The 19,785-nt window shown below is 47.7% G+C and overlaps 1 protein-coding gene across 4 annotated transcripts in view; it reads left to right on the top strand.

Moving 5' to 3' along the window:
* The first annotated feature begins 209 nt into the window (after positions 1-209).
* REEP1 (receptor accessory protein 1) overlaps positions 210-19,785 on the top strand; it is a 67,537-nt gene continuing 47,961 nt past the window's right edge. The window contains exon 1 of one of the 4 annotated variants that reach the window (XM_062624318.1): positions 210-443. In XM_062624318.1, the coding sequence (XP_062480302.1) occupies positions 412-443 (32 nt within the window). In that variant the 5' untranslated portion in view covers positions 210-411. The remainder of the gene's footprint in view (positions 444-19,785) is intronic. The other 3 variants (XM_062624316.1, XM_062624317.1, XM_062624319.1) reach the window with 3 other exon arrangements.

Genomic DNA, 19,785 nt, shown 5'->3' with positions numbered 1-19,785 from the left:
TATGACAGGAGCAGTCTAGACTGGGTTGGCTTCGTGTCCTGCAGGGCTATGGTGGTCCAGCCGCTGCCCTCCCGTAAGGGGAAGGATGGATGGATGTCGCTGGGGAGGCAGGGAGCGCCGGGGAAGCATCTCCTCGTATCTCCTCATCCCTCCTCCTCCTCCTCCTCCCGCAGCGCCGAGCACCGGGGCGGGCAGGGGGAGAGGCGGCCGCGGGCCCTGCCCAATCTCCGCGGCCGGGCCCGGTTGCGCGTTGGCTGCCGGCGGCGGCGCCGCCAGTGAGGCTGCGCTGAGGCTGCGGGGCCGGATGGCCGAGCCGCCCGCCCCGCTCACTCGGGCGGCGGCCGGCGGCGGGCGAGGAGCCGGGGCGAGCCCTCCCCAGCGGGAGAGCCGAGCCCTGCGGCACGCAGCGCCATGGTCTCATGGATCATCTCCAGGCTCGTGGTGTGAGTAAGCTGCCGGCCGGCACCTGCATGCGCCTGTCTGCCTGTGCGTGTGTGTGTGTATGTGTATGCATGTCTATATGTCCATGTCTGTATGACCATGCGCTGCCTGGTCCCGCTCACCCGCGCTGTGAATACGCGGTGCTAGCGGCTGCTCGGCTAATTTTAGCCGGTTGTTGTTAGGGATGTGGCGCTCGGCTGCTTTTGGTGGGAGAAAATAGGTGGCTCAGGCGGTGTTTGCCAGCGTGGGGGCATTCCCAGGGGGTAAAGCAAGGTGACAAGGCAGGAAGAGAAGGATGGTTGGTACCGCGCGGTGATGGAGGGGCTCGGGGTCAGCATGGAGGGGACCGAGCATCTGCGGGGGGGAAATGGAGGTGGGTTTGGGCAGCGGCGCTTTGTTAGCGGGGCTCGGCGGGGACTCGCGAGGGGGCGCGGGAGAGGCGCTGCGGGGTCTCCCCTCGCTGCCGCCTCCTCTCTTATTTTGGGTAAAGAAACCCCCAAACCCGTCCTTCCCTCTTGGCACCTTGCTGCCCTCTCAAAACCTGGGCTCGATTGCTCTCTAACCTTTGGGGAGAAGCGTGTGGCGCTCTGCACTTGTCCTGCAGCCTTTCCCATGGCTGTAGGTGGGAACGCATGTAGAAATCCCTGGAAATTCTTCCCAGGCACCAGGGGAAAAATGGAGCGAGCTCGAGGTTTATGTTCGTGTGCCGCACCTGAGAAGAGATTCAGTGGGAGAAGAGCATTTCTAATGGCACTAGGGAAAATTCCTGGGGGAGGAGGGAGGGAGTTGAGGCTTAAGGTGGGGCAGCAGGCTGGCTGCTCTGTCTCCATGCTGGAAGCGGGGCTGGTCAAGGTTAGTGCACTGAATCACATGAATCCTTTGCCAGTTTCCTCTGCCCTGCTACACAGAACTGCAGACCGAGGAGAGCGTGTGTTGTGCTCTTAAGTTATTGCAGAGGGGCTGCGAGGGCCTGTAGCTTTCTTTGTCTCAAAGCAGCATGCCATGATGTTGCACCAGCAGCATGGTTCCAGCAAGGCATTGTCAAGGTCTCCTCTTCTGCTGTATGAGATGAAATATCATAAAGCAAGCTCACCTTGGTCTAAGCCATGTCTCTGTATCACTAAGACATCAGGTGGCTGCCGGATATGAATATCTGGAGGGGCTCCAGAGTTGTATTCAGCCCCTGGAGGTGTTATCACCTGGATTCAGCTGCAGTGTCACTGGGTTTGCACTTCAGTATGGGGAGGCATGTTAAATATTTCAGTGATTTAATTTGACCAGTATAACTGTGCAGGTGTCTCTGATAGCAATGGGAGATGAGTTGTCCAAGGCTGCTTTTCTTTCTTCTCTACTAGTGTTATTTCCACTTTGAAACAACCTGTCATCACATAGCCCAGCTCATCCTCACCAACAAAGAAGTCTATACAGAGACAGTAGCTTAACTTCCTTGCTTTGACACACAGGCACATGTATGGGTGATTTCACCGAAGGCACATGGACTGGGTAAAAACCTGGTAGGGGCAGGACATAGAGCAGTTGATATCTGTAGTCAGGAATCAGCTGAACATAGAAACCTTCCTGTTCCCTTCAGCTTTATGTATCTGAATAGCATGTCACAGTGTGAAATCAGCTGTGTAGAAGGTGGTACCAGTTATTTGTTATGCTAGAATTTTAAGAGCAAATAACATTTTGGATATACGGTGTAAGTATGAATCATTTAGTAGTCATAGTGATGATTGTAGAAGAGTTTTTGCAGGAAACCTAGGGCAAGCCAAACTTCATCGCCACTATCTTTGCACTGCTGCTTAGTACCATAGAATCATCAAACGGTTTGGGTTGGAAGGGACCATAAAGCCCTGCCACGGGCAGGGACCCCTTCCACTAGAGCAGCTTGCTCCAAGCCCCTGTGTCCAACCTGGCCTTGAACACTGCCAGGGATGGGACAGCCACAGCTTCTCTGGGCACCCTGTGCCAGCTTTCACAGGGAAGAGCTTTCCAGTGTCTAATCTCAATCTCCTCTCTGTCACTTTAAAACCCTGAGGGAGCTCAGTTGGGCTTCAGCTTTCCTAACCTTTAAGAATGTTTTGCACCAGGAAGTGCTGGTTTCTTATGATCCCAGTAAGAAACCTGGACTCTGTAGAGTATTGCTTGAAACCCCAACATTACACCGAAAAAGAGGAGAGTATATATAATCTTACATCGCATCAGATGCTGGAAAGCCTAACAAGACAAACAAAGGCAGTCAGGTGATTTCTTGCTGGTGACCAGTGAGCTTCATCCAGGCTCCTTCCTTACTATTAACCAGCTGAGTTGGTCCTACACCAGGAGGTATATGCAGCACAAAGGAGGGCAAGAAAAGACAGGACAGCACAGCACAGACCTGCTCCCATTCAGGTTAGCTCTTAGGTGCATCACTGAACTCCTTGAGTACTGTGGTCTTCACATTAGGATCATGACAAAGATTTAGCTTCTCTAATCCCATTTTGAGTCACTAGTTGATGCATCAGCACAGATAGCTGTGCTATAAGTACAGTGCCCAGCTGGTTGGGCTTTTTTCCCCCCTGCTCATGCTTATTTAGCTGCTTTTTCATCAAATCTTGTTAGCTGATAAGGATTATGGGGAATGTGGTTTGGTTTCATCACACGGTGGATATTGCTTTGTGCTCTTCTGCTGATCTCTATGGGGTTATGGCTGATATGACTCAGCTAATAGGAAGGGCTTTAAAACAGAAGGCAAACCTTTGCTTTGGCTCTTGGGTGCTTTGTTGCTTCTGCTGTCTTGGGTTTGGTTCTTACTGTCTCTGTCCTGGCACTTTCTAGTACCAAATTGTTGCTGACGGAGAGGAGTCTATGAGCACTTCTCACCCACTTCAGCAGGAAATCACTGCAGACCTCTTCCATCATTTCAGCTGTAGTGTCTGGGCCTTGTGTTCATGCTGGAGTGCTGGCTGGTGCTGTGTTGCCTGGGACCCCCACTTCAGAGCAGCACCTTGTCCTGCCACAGCTGTGTGATAAAGTCAAAGACTTTATTATGTCAGGACCTGTACAAACCTGAAACAAAAAGATAATCCTGTCCCTGTATAGTTCTCCTTTAAGAGCTCAGTTCTCATCCTCCTGTGGTGCAGGGAGGTTTTCTCCCTTACCTCAATGACAGCAACATCAGGATGTTCTTCTTCTCATGGTAATAGGTTACAGGTGACTTTTCCACCAAGGGATGTCTCTGATCACTGTAATTGTTGCATCAGGTTAAAGAATTCTTTCATTCTTCTTTGGCTTTATTTGGTTTTGGAGTTATTTGTTGCTTGGTCTCTCCCAGTTACTGCAATGGGATCACATCCTACTCGTGGGTTAATTACAGCCTCTTTTTTATCCATCATCTGTGAGTACATCTCAGAGGACATCCTGGCACACCTGTATCTCGGTTTGCTCCTCTGGGAAGTGTAATGAACTGTGCTGAATTCATCTTCCCTGAGACACACCAGAAGGGATCAGTGGCATGTCCTGCCATCTACAGTTCACTGCTGTTCATTCCAAAGGAGATTCTTTCTTGCTTCAAATGGTAGAGACCACTCTAGCAGAAGGACTTGGGATTTGTCTTCATTATCGGAGTCCAATTTGTCTACAGTGCACAGCACTGGCAGTCCTAGGTGGTTACTGCTCTGCTATACCTCTTGGCTGTTGTCTAAAAGCATTTTGAGTTAAAAGTTATATATATAGAGTTATATATATATATATATAGAGAGAGAGAGAGTTATAGAATGGTTTGGGTTGGAAAGGACCTTAAGATCATCCAGTTCCAGCCCCCCTGCCATGGGCAGGGACACCTCACACCAGACCATGTCACCCAAGGCTCTGTCCAGCCGGGCCTTGAGCACTGCCAGGGATGGAGCATTCACAGCTTCCCTGAGCAACCCATTCCAGTGCCTCACCACCCTCACAGTAAAGAACTTCTTCCTTAGATCTAACCTGAACTTTCCCTGTTTAAGTCTGAACCCATCACCCCTTGTCCTATCGCTACAGTCATAGAATCATAGAATAGTTAGGGTTGGAAAGGACCTTAAGATCATTTAGCTCCAACCCCCCTGCCATGGGCAGGGACACCTCACGCTAAATCCCTGATGAAGAGTCTCTCTCCGGTATCCTTGTCAATGCAGCCTATTGCATTTGCCTGGAATTCCTATTCTTTTCCCACAAACATGGAACTTGCTCTTTGTGCTTGGAGCAATGCAGAGCAAAAATACAGATTTTGGCTGCAATTCTGACAGTTCGGCACTGTGAAAGCCTTTTCATCTGCACTGTGTGGCAGAGGAAGGAGATGTCAGTAGAAATGAGGCTGGATCAGACGGGTCATCAATAGTTGACATGATTCTGCATGTCTTGGGCAGTTGAATTCCTGCTGTGAGGAGCTTAGGGGTGCATTGCGGATTACTACAGAATGGTTAAACAGGGTGAAAACCCACAGCCTTAATGATGCTTTTTCGCCTGTATTTGTTTTCTTGTAAATCAAACCATCAGTAATGGCCTGTCTGTTCTCTCATGGTTTGATGTAAAGTGGGGTGGCAGCCTCATTTATGAACATATAGGGAATTCCCAGCCCTGTGTGGAAGTAACAGGGATTTACCAGAGGTAATCTTTTTTCTAGGTGCCACTGGGAGTGGGTAGGTCTGTGCAAAGCCAAAGAGGAACCAAGGAATTATTTAACCCGATGAGTGAGGTTTCTTTCCCTGTCACAATTTGTCAGCTTTCTCTTTCCTCTTTTCCATTTCAGAGAAACTTAGCACATCCTTCCTGCTCCTGTGTGTGTATGGGAAACCTGGAGAGATTTATGAATGAAAAAACCCACCCCAAACTCCATATAATAGATACTATATGATGGCAGAAAATAACTTGCATCCTCTTTCTCAGAGGCAGGCAGAGACAGGAGCTGCTCAAGCAGGTGAAGGCATAGCAGAGCCCAGTGCTTTGGTCGTTGGAATGTCAGTGTTTCAGTTGTTACACACCACGTGTGTGAAGGTCCCTCTTCACAGTCTGTGTTATTTGCTTGGTGCTGGCAGGTGATGTGAAGGATTCTGGTTTTTATTGCTTTGTATGGAATGGCTTTAACCTGCCAGAGGGGAGACTGAGATGAGCTCTTAGGCAGAAGCTCTTCCCTGTGAGGGTGCTGAGGCGCTGGCACAGGGTGCCCAGAGAAGCTGTGGCTGCCCCATCCCTGGCAGTGTTCAAGGCCAGGTTGGACACAGGGGCTTGGAGCAAGCTGCTCTAGTGGAAGGGGTCCCTGCCCATGGCAGGGGTTGGAACTGGATGAGCTTTAAGGTCCCTTCCAACCCCAACCATTCTATGAACAGCAAGCAGTCTCTGTGGCTCCCAGCTCAGCACCACCACGTGCATCCCTGCCTGTACAGCTCTGCCGAGGGGAGAGGAGACAGCAAGTGACAGAGGCGCAGGTGTGACATTTGCTTTGCCCTTCATGTGAAACGCGACCCTGGTGCTGGCACTGCAGGATAATGCTGCTGCTGCTCTGCCAGCCTGACCCAGATACTCCTGCTCAGGCACAGATGCGCTGGGAATGCTTCTAGCCCCAGTGGGGAAGTGTTTCTGTGTGCACAGCACAGATGTTACTAGTCCTGGTTTGGTGAGGAAGGATGTTGTACCAGACTAAAGTTGTGGGATATAGCTGAGGGACTTGGTCTTTACAGCTGCCCTAATACAGTGTTTTGCCCTTGTGGGACTCTTTCCATTTCACTCTATTAAAGCACTTTGAAGCATTCATTTAGTGCTGTGTTAGAATGATTTTTGCTGCCATTGTACTGGTAAGGGTGCTGAGGCACTGGGAGATCAAGTGATGTGTCCAGTATTCCACAGAAAACCTATATAACTGTATAACCTATAGATAACAGGAATATTTCCTCCGGGCTCCTTGATCAATAAATTAATGGAAGGGGATCTGAGCAAGGGAATTGGGCAATGTGTTTGTGGTTCATTTTATGGATTTGTGATTGATTAGATCAAAACTACGGACTTGCATAGCTCCTACCTGAAATTCTCAAACATCCGAAGGGTTAAATACTCTGAATAGTGACCCATTCCCTTTCAGATCCTTGGGGCTGTTGTCAGTGTCACAGAGAGCAGAATGCAACAGGCAGACTGCCCAAGTCAGGCTCCTAAGTCAAGGAATTACACTACTTAAACTGGTGAATCCTAAGATCTTAAGAAGAAGTTCTTTACCACTGCGAGGGTGGTGAAGGCCTGGCAGTGTTCAAGGCCAGGCTGGATGGGCCTTGGAACAACCTGGCTTTAAGGTCCCTTCCAACCCAAACCATTCTATACTTCTATGATCATGCCTCCTACTTCTTGAGCAGTTGCTTCTAAGTATTAAGAACTGCATTTGCCTTTCTGCTTCCATGCTTTCAGCAGACAGAGGTGGTATCTTGGGAACTTTCAGGCTAATCTTAAAGGTAGGTGAAGATTTGGGTGCTGCAGGAGTATTCACAGAATCATAGAATGGTTTGGGTTGGAAAGGACCTTAAGATCATCCAGTTCCAAGCCTCCTGCCATGGGCAGGGAAACCTCACACCAGACCATGTCATCCAAGGCTCTGTGCAACCTGGCCTTGAACATTGCCAGGGATGGAGCATTCCCATCTTCCCTGGGCAACCCATTCCAGTGCCTCATCACCCTCACAGTAAAGAATTTCTTTCTTAGATCCAATCTAAACTTCCCCTGTTTAAGTTCTAACCCATCACCCCTTGTCCTGTCACTACAGTCTCTAATGAAGAGTCCCTCCCCAGCATCCCTATAGGCCCCCTTCAGATACTGGAAGGCTGCTATGAGGTCTCCACGCAGCCTTCTCTTCTCCATGCTGAACAGCCCCAACTTTCTCAGCCTGTCTTCATACAGGAGGTGCTCCAGTCCCTGATCATCCTCGTGGCCTCCTCTGGACTTGTTCCAACAGTTCCATGTCCTTTTTATGTTGAGGACACCAGAACTGCACACAATACTCCAGGTGGGGTCTCATGAGAGCATTGTCCAGTTTGGATTACCATAGAACTTTCAGTTGTCAACATTTCTTCCATGTCCGTGTTAGGCAGCTAGGATCTGAGTCTGTTTCCTTTTGTTGATTTCAACACTTGACTGGGTTAGGGTCAGGGTCAGTCAGCACATTTCAGGTAGGTCTGGTGAGTTGAAACAGCTTAACAGAGGGATGCATCCTTGTAATGGGGCTTTTGGCAAGCGAAACACTTAGATGGCAAAATCTGACTTAAATCACCGGTGTTGTTCAAATTCATCACGTGCTGTTTTCATAGAAAGGTGCCCTAGAATCACAGAATGGTTTGGGGTGGAAAGGACCTTAAGATCATCCAGTTCCAACCCCCTGCCATGATCAGGGACATCTCACACTAAACCATGTCACCCAAGGCTCTGTCCAATCTGGCCTTGAACACCGGCAGGGAAGGGGCATTTACCACTTCCCTGGGCAGCCTGTGCCAGCACCTCACCACCCTTACAATACTTCCCCATGTCTCATAGTTCCATTCCGTGTCCCATACTTTCATTATTACTCATATGCTCTTTAGATTGTGAACTCTTTGGGGCAGGAAGTCTCATTTAGTGTTCTTGATTTTGCAGCATGTCCTGGTTTCACTGGGGTAGAGTTAATTTCCTCCCTAGGCACCCTTGGCAATGGCATTTAGTCTGTAGCTGGTTCTCCTGACTTCTGTAGTAATATAGAAATAAATAATGTATGAATAAATGCAGCTCTGCCTCCTGTGTGAATCATTTATGAGACTGATCCTGTGCTCCTTGGTAATTTCTTTGTGACACTGTGCCTGGTACAGTGGTCACATGCATGTCGTAGGACAGGATTGCTGCTCTGAGGAGCTCTGAGCTCAACCGGTGAAATACAGGCAAACCAGATGGTGGGCACGGTGATGAGAATGAACAAGAAGAAGCCACAAAACGAAAGCTGTGTTTTATCTTGCCATGAACAGTATGTTTCTGAGGAGAAGGACTGAGATAACAGGAGGGGGTTTGCCTCATCCTGCAGGCAGGACCTGGAGCAGCGTGTCAGGACTAGAAACATGGGTGGTGCTTCCCAAGCTTCATCTTTTGAGATGCACCTCAGAGCAGGCACGTTTCCTTAGTAGGGCACTCTGCTTTTTGTTCCTCGTAGATGCATTTTGCAGGATCTAGAAGGTGAGGATCAAGGGATCTTAGTTTGATATGGATGATAAAGCAGTGACCTGTAGGCTGCCACGTAGCCAGAAGGGCAAGGATGCTGGGGAGGGACTCTTCATTAGGGACTGTAGTGATAGGACAAGGGGTAACGGGTTAAAACTTAAACAGGGGAAGTTCAGGTATAAGGAAGAAGTTCTTTACTGTGAGGGTGGTGAGGCACTGGAATGGGTTGCCCAAGGAGATTGTGAATGCTCCATCCCTGGAAGCGTTCAAGGCCAGGTTGGACAGAGCCTTGGGTGACATGGTTTAGTGTGAGGTGTCCCTGCCCATGGCAGGGGGTTGGAACTGGATGATCTTAAGGTCCTTTCCAACCCAAACCATTCTGTGAGTCTATTATACTGATGGGGGAGAGAAGCTGGTAGTACAGTAAGTAGAACTGAAGAGCAGGGATTGTGTTTCAGAAGGGACACACATTTATATGGAGGCAGAGGATTAGGTGTCAGGTTGGAGACAGACACTTGGGAGCAACAGGGGGACAGCTGGGAGCACTGCCCTGCTGACACATTGCATAACAGTTGTTTCTTCAGATGCTGCCTCCTTGTTTGCTGTGCCCCTTCCTGCTCACACCCCGATTGCTGCTAAATAAGGACCAATTCCAAAGGAGGAATTGATCAACTGGTCAATAAAGCTACAGTTTGCCTTCCCCCATTCTCTCTGATGGAGCCAGCAGTCATCATTTTGCTTCCAAAATGGCAGGTCTTACAGGGCAACGAACCCAGTATTGATGAACCTGTTTGTGAGGAGCTAGAAAGAATGTCCCTCATGGAATTTTGTGCCTTTTTGGATGTAGGCAACGTGTGTCGCCTGCCTTTGAGTCTACCAAGCAAGTCAGTGCTATCAGCATCCACAGTTGCAGCTCCTGCTCAAGGAGCTCTTGAGTTCATCCTGTTGCTTCCTTTCATTCAGCTCAGTTGAGCTCATTTATTCTCTCTCTTGTTGCCAGCCTTTAAATAAGTGTTTTTAGAGGAAAGCCAAAACCTGACAGACATTGCTTGCCTCATGTTCTAGAGGGAGGCTTATGACAAAGAACTTGTATGAGGGAGGAGGAAGAGACTTGTGCTGCAGATTCTGTATGGGAATACCAAGAGCCTGGATTCAGCAGTGCTGCAGAGGGCAAGTTAGCTATTATTTCTGAATGTGGTACCCCTAAAATAGGCTTGAGTGGTAACTTCTGTCCACATAAGCTGTCAGTTCTGCTTCACATGGGATAGACCTTGCTGTGGGCATGAGGCACACTCTCTGCAGTAGAAGTTGGCACTGTAAATATGAATTGAGAGCTGAGATTTCCAACCCAGTGTTAGAAAGTCTAGGGATGCTGTGGGATGTTTTGCATAGGGATGGGTTTTCTTATGGCAGAGCAATCCTGACTGGAGGAGTGAAACCAGGGATCTTAGATGACATTTCATGAGGAAAACCCCTCTAGGAATGAGAGATAGGAAGCACTTGGTCAAGACTAAGAGCAGAACAATCACAGGAAGGCAAGCTTCTCCTGTCATCCAACGCTTCATGGCTACCCTTGTCTTGATGTCTTCAGCCCAAATGCTCTCACACTCGGTGTGAGCGTGTGGGCAGAATCATAGGGTCACAGAATAGTTTCGGTTTGGAAGGACCTAAGATCATCCAGTTCCAACCCCCTGCCATGGGCAGGGACACCTCACACCAAACCATGTCACCCAAGACTCTGTCCAACCTGGCCTTGAACAGTGCCAGGGATGGAGCATTCCCAGCTTCCCTGGGCAACCCATTCCAGTGCCTCACCACCCTTACAGTAAAGAACTTCTTTCTTAGATCCAATCTAAACTTCCCCTGGTTAAGTTTTAACCCATTACCCCTTGTCCTATCACTACAGTCCCTAATGAAGACTTCCTCCCCAGCATCCTTATAGCCCCCCCTCAGATACTGGAAGGCTGCTGGAAGATGCAGAGCATCTCACCCAGGCTGCAGGTCAAACAACCATAGTGATAAGGTTGCTGTTCTGCCTCAGGCCGTTCCCACTGGGCTGCTATGGGCCATGCTCTGCCTTGGACCCCTTCATGGACAAGCAGTTTGAGGCTCTTAGGCCTCATCCTGCTCATTGGAAGGGTTTTGCTTGTCCTGCTGCTTCTTCTGCTGGGGACTTGGGAAGTCGTTTGTCTGTGCGGGTCTAAACTTAGACTTTTAAGCCACCCATGTTATGTGACCCACAACAAACTATCCCTGGTGTTAGATCAGCCTGAATAACACCATCTGGCTCCTAAAATCTACCTGCAGAATTCATGGTGACACTTGAAGGAGAAAGATGGAGGCTGGAGCTGCCCGGAGGCTGAAAGGCTTTAGGTTTAGTGATATATTTCAAGGGAAAAGACTGGGATGATAATGGGCACAGGCACTGAATGGGACTTTCTGCCTTCTGGATGATCTGTGTAGGTGTGAGTTGAAGCACATTGACAGGGCAGTTTGGAGGCTGTTTGCATCTTCCCTGTTTTGCAGCTGAACAAAGGATGCCACTTCCCAGGTTTATTGTTTTCACTCTGCTTCTGAGGATTTTGGCCAAACCAGAAAAGATGCTGCTGTTTAAAAAGAACATTAAGAATTAAATGGAGATCCTCTGGGGAATACACCCCATAAGGTTGCATTTGTTGAATTTAAGTAGATCATAAAAATTTCCATGGCAACACACTCTGCTGTCCTATATTCAGAAAGGGTCTTTCTTGTAGGATCAAATAGAGAGAGGAAGCTGTTACTTAAAACAGATACCTTAAACCCACAGTGAACTGAGAGGAAACGGCATCCTGCATCGATGATGTAGGATTTTCTCCTGCTTGTTATATTCTGCTGACCTCTTTTCATAGCTGTCAGGATGCTGTCACTCAAACCAACCCCCTGCTGACTCTAATGATTTAGGGAGAGACTGTGATCTAATAATCTCTTCTGAGGGATTCTCTCTCGTGGGCATATCCATAGATGTATGGAGCTATAACTGTCATGAATCTCATCACTATGGTAGTTTTTAGCAGGCCTACCAGAATCTCTGTGTTTTATTGCCTATACCTGTGTCTGCGCTTGTAGTCTCCCATCTCACTTGGTCTCATTAGACGAAGCTGGTTTCATCAGTATTTGGATACATTTTGAGATAGATCCTTGCATATGGTGTATAAATGGTATATACGTATATATGGGGTGTTGTGTAACAGCGGGCTGTTGGGTGGGGACCAGTAATGATGGTTCAGCACCTGAGCACTTAGAGATAACCGAGTAGCCACATACTCACTTAGAAGATTTGGAGGTTCTTGGATCCAACAGGAATTGCACCAACTTTTCTCCTTTAACCTAGCAATCAAATCAGAGAATCACGGAATGGTTTGGGTTGGAAAGGACCTTAAGATCATCCAGTTCCAACCCCCTGCCATGGGCAGGGACACCTCACACTAAACCATGTCACCCAAGGCTCTGTCCAACCTGGCCTTGAACACTGCCAGGGATGGAGCATTCACCACTTCCTTGGGCAGCCCATTCCAGTGGCTCAGTGACAAGTGCATCATTTATAGGCTCAAAAAAGCCTTACTGGCACATGAGCAGAGGTACAGAATCCTTGTGAAATTAAATAATCCAAACTGAAAAGATGGAATTCAATAGACAAATTCTGGATGTAGTCTTCTAACAACAAACCCACAATAGATGAGAGGGGGAACATAGTTCAGATGTAGCATCACTGCAGCTTCTCTGTTGTGTCTGTGGAAGTGGGCTGAGTGATGTACTGCCCAAGTTTAACAAGAGCTACCACAAAGAGCTCTCAGTCCTGGCTTGTGGTGAACCTGAAGGATCAATGGTGGATGTTCTGCAGACAGAGGGAATGAATGGCTGGAAAATGCTGCTTCAGTGCAAACCTCAATCATTTTCTTATCCCTAAGGCAATACCAGGGCTTCAGGTTGTGTTAACTGTTGCAGCCCTGCTGAAGTCAGAGTGGTGTAAATTACCCAGGTCACAACAACAAGGTTGTATTTGCAGCTCAGAACATTGAGGACCTTCTAGAAGGTGCCAGCTGGATCCTAGAAAATTGAATTATAGGCCAGAAATCGGCCACTTTTGGATAACAGAGAACTTCTGTTCCTTAGGAGCCTCAAATATAAGTGTCTTTGAGTGGGGACAGATGGAGGCTCCCAAGGACATGATTCTGTCAGGGCAGTTGTTTTATCCTTTCTTTCATTTTAGTGTTGGGAATTCAATCACTAGGTTGGAATCAGGCTTTACCTGCCCTTTCAAGACAGCCAATCATATGGGCTGTCCCAAAGCCTGTAATGAAGATATCCCAGACTGGTTTGGGTTGGAAGGGGGCTTAAAGCTCATTCAGTTCCAACCCCCTGCCACGGGCAGGGACACCTTCCTCTAGAGCAGCTTGCTCCAAGCCCCTGTGTCCAACCTGGCCTCGAACACTGCCAGGGATGGGGCAGCCACAGCTTCTCTGGGCACCCTGTGCCAGCGCCTCAGCACCCTCACAGGGAAGAGCTTCTGCCTAAGAGCTCATCTCAGTCTCCCCTCTGGCAGGTTAAAGCCATTCCCCTTGGCCTGTCCCTACAGGCCCTTGTCCCAAGCCCCTCTCCAGGTTTCCTAGAGCCCCTTTAGGCACTGGAGCTGCTCTAAGGTCTCCTCTTAAGGACCCTTCTCTTCTCCAGCTGAACAAACCCAACTCTGCCTGTTTCTGACCCCAGATCTGGAGCTCTCTGTTGAGGTTCCCTATTGAGCTTTTCTCTAATAAGGGTTAATACCCACTGAAGGGTGAGGATGAAGGGCACGACTGCCTTCTCTTTAGATTCAGCCCAAAGAATCCTAATGCCTTATTGCAGACCACTCAAGCCCATACATTTTCAAAGCTCCTTTAATCATGTCAGACAGGAACAAACTCTGCCATCTCTCGTGCTTCATCCCTGTAACCTGATGTGAAGGTGTGTTACAGAGCGGCATGGTAGCTAACCACAGCCTGCTGCCATTAGCTATTAGCCAGCATCCCTCATCCTGGCTGTCTAAAACCAGTGCTGCTTTCCTGGCTTTCCAGACTTGGGAATGCCAAGGGCTCGCTGACAGCCATTTCCAGCACGCAGGGGGATGTGGCATATGTGATTGGTGACGCAGACCCTATGGATATTTGTATCAGTGCAGGGTGAGCAGGTCTGGGTGAGAGGCTGCATACAGCCAGAGTGAAAGATCCTGCCTGCCATCCGTGAGGCAGGACATGCATTTTAAGTACATAGATGCTATGCCAGATTTTGCACGGTGCTTAAACCTAAACTGTCTGCTTAGTGTCTCGATTCATAGTTAATGTCATGTAAATCCACTCTGTAAAATCCCTCTCCACACCCAGGATTTACTTATAGATGAGGTATTTTTCCTCTCTTTGCTATAGTGTGTTCTGAGGTGTTTGTGCTCAGGCCACTGGCATGGCTCAGCATTCTTTTCCAATTCCCATTCTGCTGAGGTCTGCAGATCCTTGGCTGTAACAAATCAGATCCCTGTTCAAACACTGTTGTGGTTTAGGTATGTTCTCGAAACCAAGAAACCTCACTCTGGGCAGTGAGTGCATCAGGGAGCGCGGTCTGTGAAGACCCGGTTCTCAAGGCACCTTTTCTATCCGGCTCCATGCTGTATGTGAGCCAATTAACCATTTCAGGTCAAAACAGCAAGGCTTTGTTTCCGGAGAGTGGCGTTTGTAACACTCTCATCCTTCTGTGTGAGTCCTCTTGCCTGGGAAGGAGCACAAACGCCGGCCTGTGGCATTTCCACCAGCAGTATCACAATGAATAAGAAGGGATGGAAGCGCATACATAAGATAGCAGGCGGTGTGGGTGTTCCCACAAAAAGCACAAGCTGCCTTCTCAAGGAGCTGCTTGCTTAGAAATCGCTGTAACTTGGAAGCAGGGACTCTCTTTCCCTTTGCTTTCCTCTCCAGAGGTATCTGTGAAGCCTCCATCTGGCTCCTAAGCCTCAGTTTCTCTTTCATTCTATATATTGAGTAGCTACCAGCTGCAAGGTGTGTGTGTGTAAGACAAGATGAGAAGGGAAAAGAGGTGAAGTCCCTAAGCCAAGAGAAAGAGAAGAGGCAAACCTTTTACTGTTCTGCATTGTGCAGCGCTTGGGCTTTTTATCCCTGCCTGAAACAAAGAGGTATTCCTCATGGTGTAAGAATGGAGCTCTGCCTGTGTCCCAGGCTTTGATCTGAACACGCTGGTGCTTGGGGAAATGCAGAAGAGAATGGCGTGCCTTATCCCTTTTACTCTGTAATGCTCTCAGCCAAAGCCTGCCATCCAAAAAGATAAGAGAAGTCTGGGATAGATCAAAATGGAATGCAGGTGGGAACATGACATTTTCTGTCAGAATAGAGATTGAGGATCTGCATAGGCATTGAAAACACCCCTGAATCAAGCCCCTTCACCGAATTGAGAGGCTGGGCTTTAAATCCCAACCTTTAGAGCATGCACATATATATATGTGCATCCGATTTTGTACTCTGAACCTGCAGATTGTTTGTCTGCTCCGCCCTGAGAACCCATTTATCCTGAGGATCTATTCTGAACACAGATGTTCCCCCGCTCGCTTTCAGGCCATCACCTGATGAGATGAAATGAACAAATGTGAGAACTGGCAGTCTTGTGATGCTGTGCTCACTGGGTGAGATCATCTAAGTGCAAGGATGGAGGTGATAAAGGCTGGCACAGAACATAACCTGGGACTGTGACTTCTGTTCTCAGATCTCACATTGAGCTGGGACCAAACTGCTGCTTTCCAGTGGTGAAAACCAGTTAATTTCCAGCATGGCCAATGGAACCTGTAGATATTCATCATCTCTGAAAGCTGCCTTTTGCCTCAGTAAAGGGTTTTACCCTAGGAATATCTCTATCCAAAGTGAATGATTTCCAGTTCATGTTGTGAAGCTCTCAGTAGGAAGTGCTGTACAGTGAGATGCTTCACTAAGTGTCTGCCCTTGCTAGTAAGTCTCTCCTTCACCGTAGGTGATAGCTGGTTGTTAAAACCTGTAATGCAGATGGGTAGTAGCAGTGGTATGAGAATTGGTGGAAGGTAAAAGACATCCCTTCCTCTGCCTTATCTACAGTTACAAACCCAAGATTTGCTTACTAAAACACTAAGGGGACTGAAATCTGCAGTCCTTGGTGTAACAGGAAAGCATTTCACCTGTTAAGGTTCAGGGAGGAGCTATTAAAAAAGAAATCAATGTTGATTAAGAGCTATAAAACCTGGAGATATTTAATGGGATAAAATGATTTGGGAGGAGCAGCGAAGTAATTGTCTTTTGGTAGCAGAAGTTATGTTCCCCTGTGGGATGACTCCTGATGTAGGAAGGTTGAATAGCTGTAAAGAGATTCCAGAGTTCAGGAGAGAAGCCTTGCATTTTAAGAAACATCCCAGAGTGCTGAGGAAATGACTGAACTCCACCTCTTCTATCTTGATGTACGTTTGTACATCCATGCTCTTAATGGAGTAAAGCCAAAGAGAGTTTAGTATCCTGTGTGCAAACTGCACGGGTTATATCTGTCACGTCCACCTGCAGAGTGAATTGCAAGTCAGAAGCTTTTAATTTGGGCTGTGGTTCTGGGCAAAGTGCAAGTTCCTAAGGGAATGGCATGGATTTTAGAGGCTCTGCGGCTGCATCTCCTCCTGGGAGTATCTTACTACACCCACACTGCTGCTGGTATGCCCCAGGCCAGAAAGAGGGACACTCCTGCCCAGCCCCACAAGTTAAAGGCACAGCAGATGCAGCTTTTGCACATCAGTGCTGCATGATTATGTCCAACCAGGGCAATGCTCACAAGAAACCAATCTCTACAACGGGGACAGGAAAACTCAGCTATTACCCAAAGGCTTGGGGAGAATTAATGGAGGATGGTAAGAGACAGGCGCTGGTATTTGTGCCTCGGGTCCTGCTATGCACTCAGTTGTAGGCCTGGATTATTATCAGGTCAGAGAAATGAAAGCTTCCTGAATCCTGCAGTGGGTTTTTGTGCCGTTACACAGGTGAACCCTTGGAAAGTGCTGAAGATAACTCTTTTTACAATCAGTTTCATTTTATTTAGCCTGAAAATTCAATTCTCCATCTTCTGAAGGATGAATTTAGGTGCTGGGGTGGAGATTGTCATTTAAGGAAGCCCTTTCAATAAGCTGTAGCTCAATTAAGGCTTCACAGCCTCTGATCCTTATAGAAATGATCACAGCAGGATTATTGGGCATGTGTAGGGTCATTTCCTTTCTCCGGGAGGTTCCCAGCTCCAGCAGCACCAAGGCAGTGTCATCTTAGCTCAGCTCCAGCCCATGGGCTCTGGTGTTTGGCACAGGAGTAAATAAGCTGATAACGACTGGTGGCTTTGTGTAATGATAGATCATGCATTACCATAAAGCCATTGTGTTTCACAGCAAGGCTGCTCAGTTAATGACACGAAGCCTTACACTGTGGGTGTGTGGCTGCAGAGATAAGGGAAATGGAGCTGTTCTACCAGCTCACCAAAAGTGACTAAGAGAATAAAAGCAAGAGGTGCTTGCAAGCATCTCCTCTCCCTAGCCCCTTCTTTTAAAGCTGCTAGAGAGTTAAGACGATGTGGTGCTATTCTTCACACACTTCCCTTGGCGGTCAAGTTCTGTTTCACAAAGGTTTGTTCTACCACAACAGCTCATTTAGGGGGGCTAAAAGAGCATCTTCAGAGGGCTGCTGTAGAGCGACATCTGTTATTGTCACACCAGGACCTCGGATTAGCTCCTTGGGGACAGCACTGCTTGCAAAGGAAAGGGTGTGATGTGGCTGAGCAAGAAGGTTCTCCGAGCAGCAGGGAAAAGTCTCCTCCTTGTTCAAGGAGTGGGAGCCTGGATGCTCTGGACCCTCAATACAGGATTGATTTAGAACAGGGGTGGCAAGAAGGTTGAGGAAAGTGTTTGTTCCCCTCTGTTTGGCAAGCATAAGGGAGTTTCTAGCTGGGGTTTTGTGTCCCATTTGGGTCTCTCTAGTAGAAAGAGGGCACCAGAAAAGCACAGTGAGTCCAGTGGAAGGGGACTGGAGCACATAGGGCATCAGGAGAGGTGAGTGGGATGAGTTTGTTCAGCCTGAACAAGAGACGGTGAAGGGCAGATCTTACTGCTTTCAGAAACAGGATGGGTTGTTACAGAGAAGTAGAGCCTGGCTTTTTGTGGAGGTGCCCATGGAAGGGTGAGAGCAATGGAAACAGGTTGTAGAAAAGGGAATGTTTTTTAGATATAAGGAAAGAATTCTTCAAAGCCAGGGTGAGCAAACATGGAACAAGGTTCCAGAGATGGATATACTGCAAACCTGAGTGTGCAGGACCGGTGTAAACTGCAAGCTGGTTTGGGTTAAAGATTGTAGAGCTCTCTTCTTAACTAAATTGCTCTATGATTCTAATCTAAAGGACACATTTCTGCTTCTTACCTTTGCCATTCTTTCACTTGAACAGTAGCATTCGAAATGCTGTCACATGGCTTTTGTTCTTTCTCTTCTCAGATGGGGCAGTGTGGGGAAGAAAGGTGTTGACAATAGTTTGGGCTTTCTTAATGTCTAAACTGCTGTTTGTTGATAAGGGAGAAAATGGGCTGGCAGTTTATGTCTGAAGTTCTCTTACTCTCCACTAAGCACTATTGATGAAGCTCCTTGATAGCACAGAAGCCAAAATGTTGGGCTGTCCTAACAACATACAAACCAATATGGGCTGTCCCCTATATTCAGGGGATTCAGTAGGCATTTTACATCCTGTGGACTGGTATGTGAAGGAGGAAGATGTCATGGGACAGCCCCAAGAGGTGTCAGACCAGGCTATTCTTTAGGCTCCCTTGCCTGCTGGTTTTTATCCCTTATCCCAACCCTGTGATTTAACATTAACCACTAAATGTTCTGGTTTCTTCTTATTAATTTTAATTAGAGGCTAATAATTTTGCTGGTGGTTGAAGCTGCATTCAGAGGAGTAGCCAGAAGCTCTGGTTGATTATTCATTAGTGATCTGTGGCTTCAGCACAGCCTTGTCTCTTTCTGGTTTCTATTATGTCTAGGGTAGGCTGGAGGCTGCTCTGTATCAGTTCAGCTCCAGCTGGAGATCTCCCCCTCCTGTTTATCTCAACTGTACCATGCGTTTCGTTAAGATACCCTTACATATAAAATGGAAGGATTAAAAAGGATGCATGAAATAAGAAATGACCCTGGGGGAAAGAACTCGATTAAAGTCACACTAGAAATCCTTGTTTAATGCATAAGAGAAAAAAAATAGAAGTCTTTTTCAAGCTGTATGACTGTATCTTTACTTCTTAGACAGAAATTATGCAGACCCCAGTAAAAAAGCAGGTGCCCAGACCCTCCCTGAAATGAAGAAATAGCAGCCTGTGTCCGTGGGCCATAAAGAGAAGGTGGTTTGCACAGCCCATGAACTCCCTGCAATGTCACAGCTGATATATATAGCATGTGACATTCTGATACCCTGATTAACCGAAGCAGTGAGATGGGCTGAATACTCCGAAATCACCTGTAGAATCATCTTGCCTTAGGTTTCCTGTGCTCTTGCTTTCAAACTGGGCGCTATTCATGTCTGGGTGAGCTTCCTGTAGCATTTCACCTGGGTCTGAGCAGCATTATCATTGAAAATAGACTTAAGACACTAATGAAGTAGAAATCAATGCGAGTGCAATCAGCTTTGATACTCAAGTCATTAACATTTGTATTGCGCTTTGAAATGTGTCCTTGAGATGTTTCCAAGGTGGGTGTGGGGTTTGTTGTTTGGTTTTTTTTACTTAACTAAGAGTTAGATACCAGCTCTGAAACACAGAGCTTATGATTGAGCTGGGCCCCACGTGGTTTCAATGTGGCTGCTCTTTCCAGGTGTTTGGGCTTCTAGTTTTCCCTGTTAATGTTCCACAGTCATATGGAATCCAAGAATGGTTTGGGTTGGAAGGGACCTTAAAGCTTATCCAGTTCCAACCCCTTGCCATGGGCAGGGACACCTTCCACTAGAGCAGCTTGCTCCAAGCCCCAGCGGTGTAAGGAGTTGAGGTCACTTACTGATGGAAGGAGTTATGCTGGTTATTGTTCATCTACTAGCAAAGTCCGGACCGTAGTAAGGTTTCTCATGCCT

The sequence above is a fragment of the Pezoporus occidentalis genome, unplaced genomic scaffold (genome assembly GCF_034315485.1).
Source record: "Pezoporus occidentalis ecotype Australia unplaced genomic scaffold, CSIRO_AGI_Poc_V1 ctg265, whole genome shotgun sequence".
NCBI lineage: Eukaryota > Metazoa > Chordata > Aves > Psittaciformes > Psittacidae > Pezoporus > Pezoporus occidentalis.
Note: the sequence above shows the minus strand (reverse complement) of the source record. Positions and strands in the feature narration are given on the sequence as shown.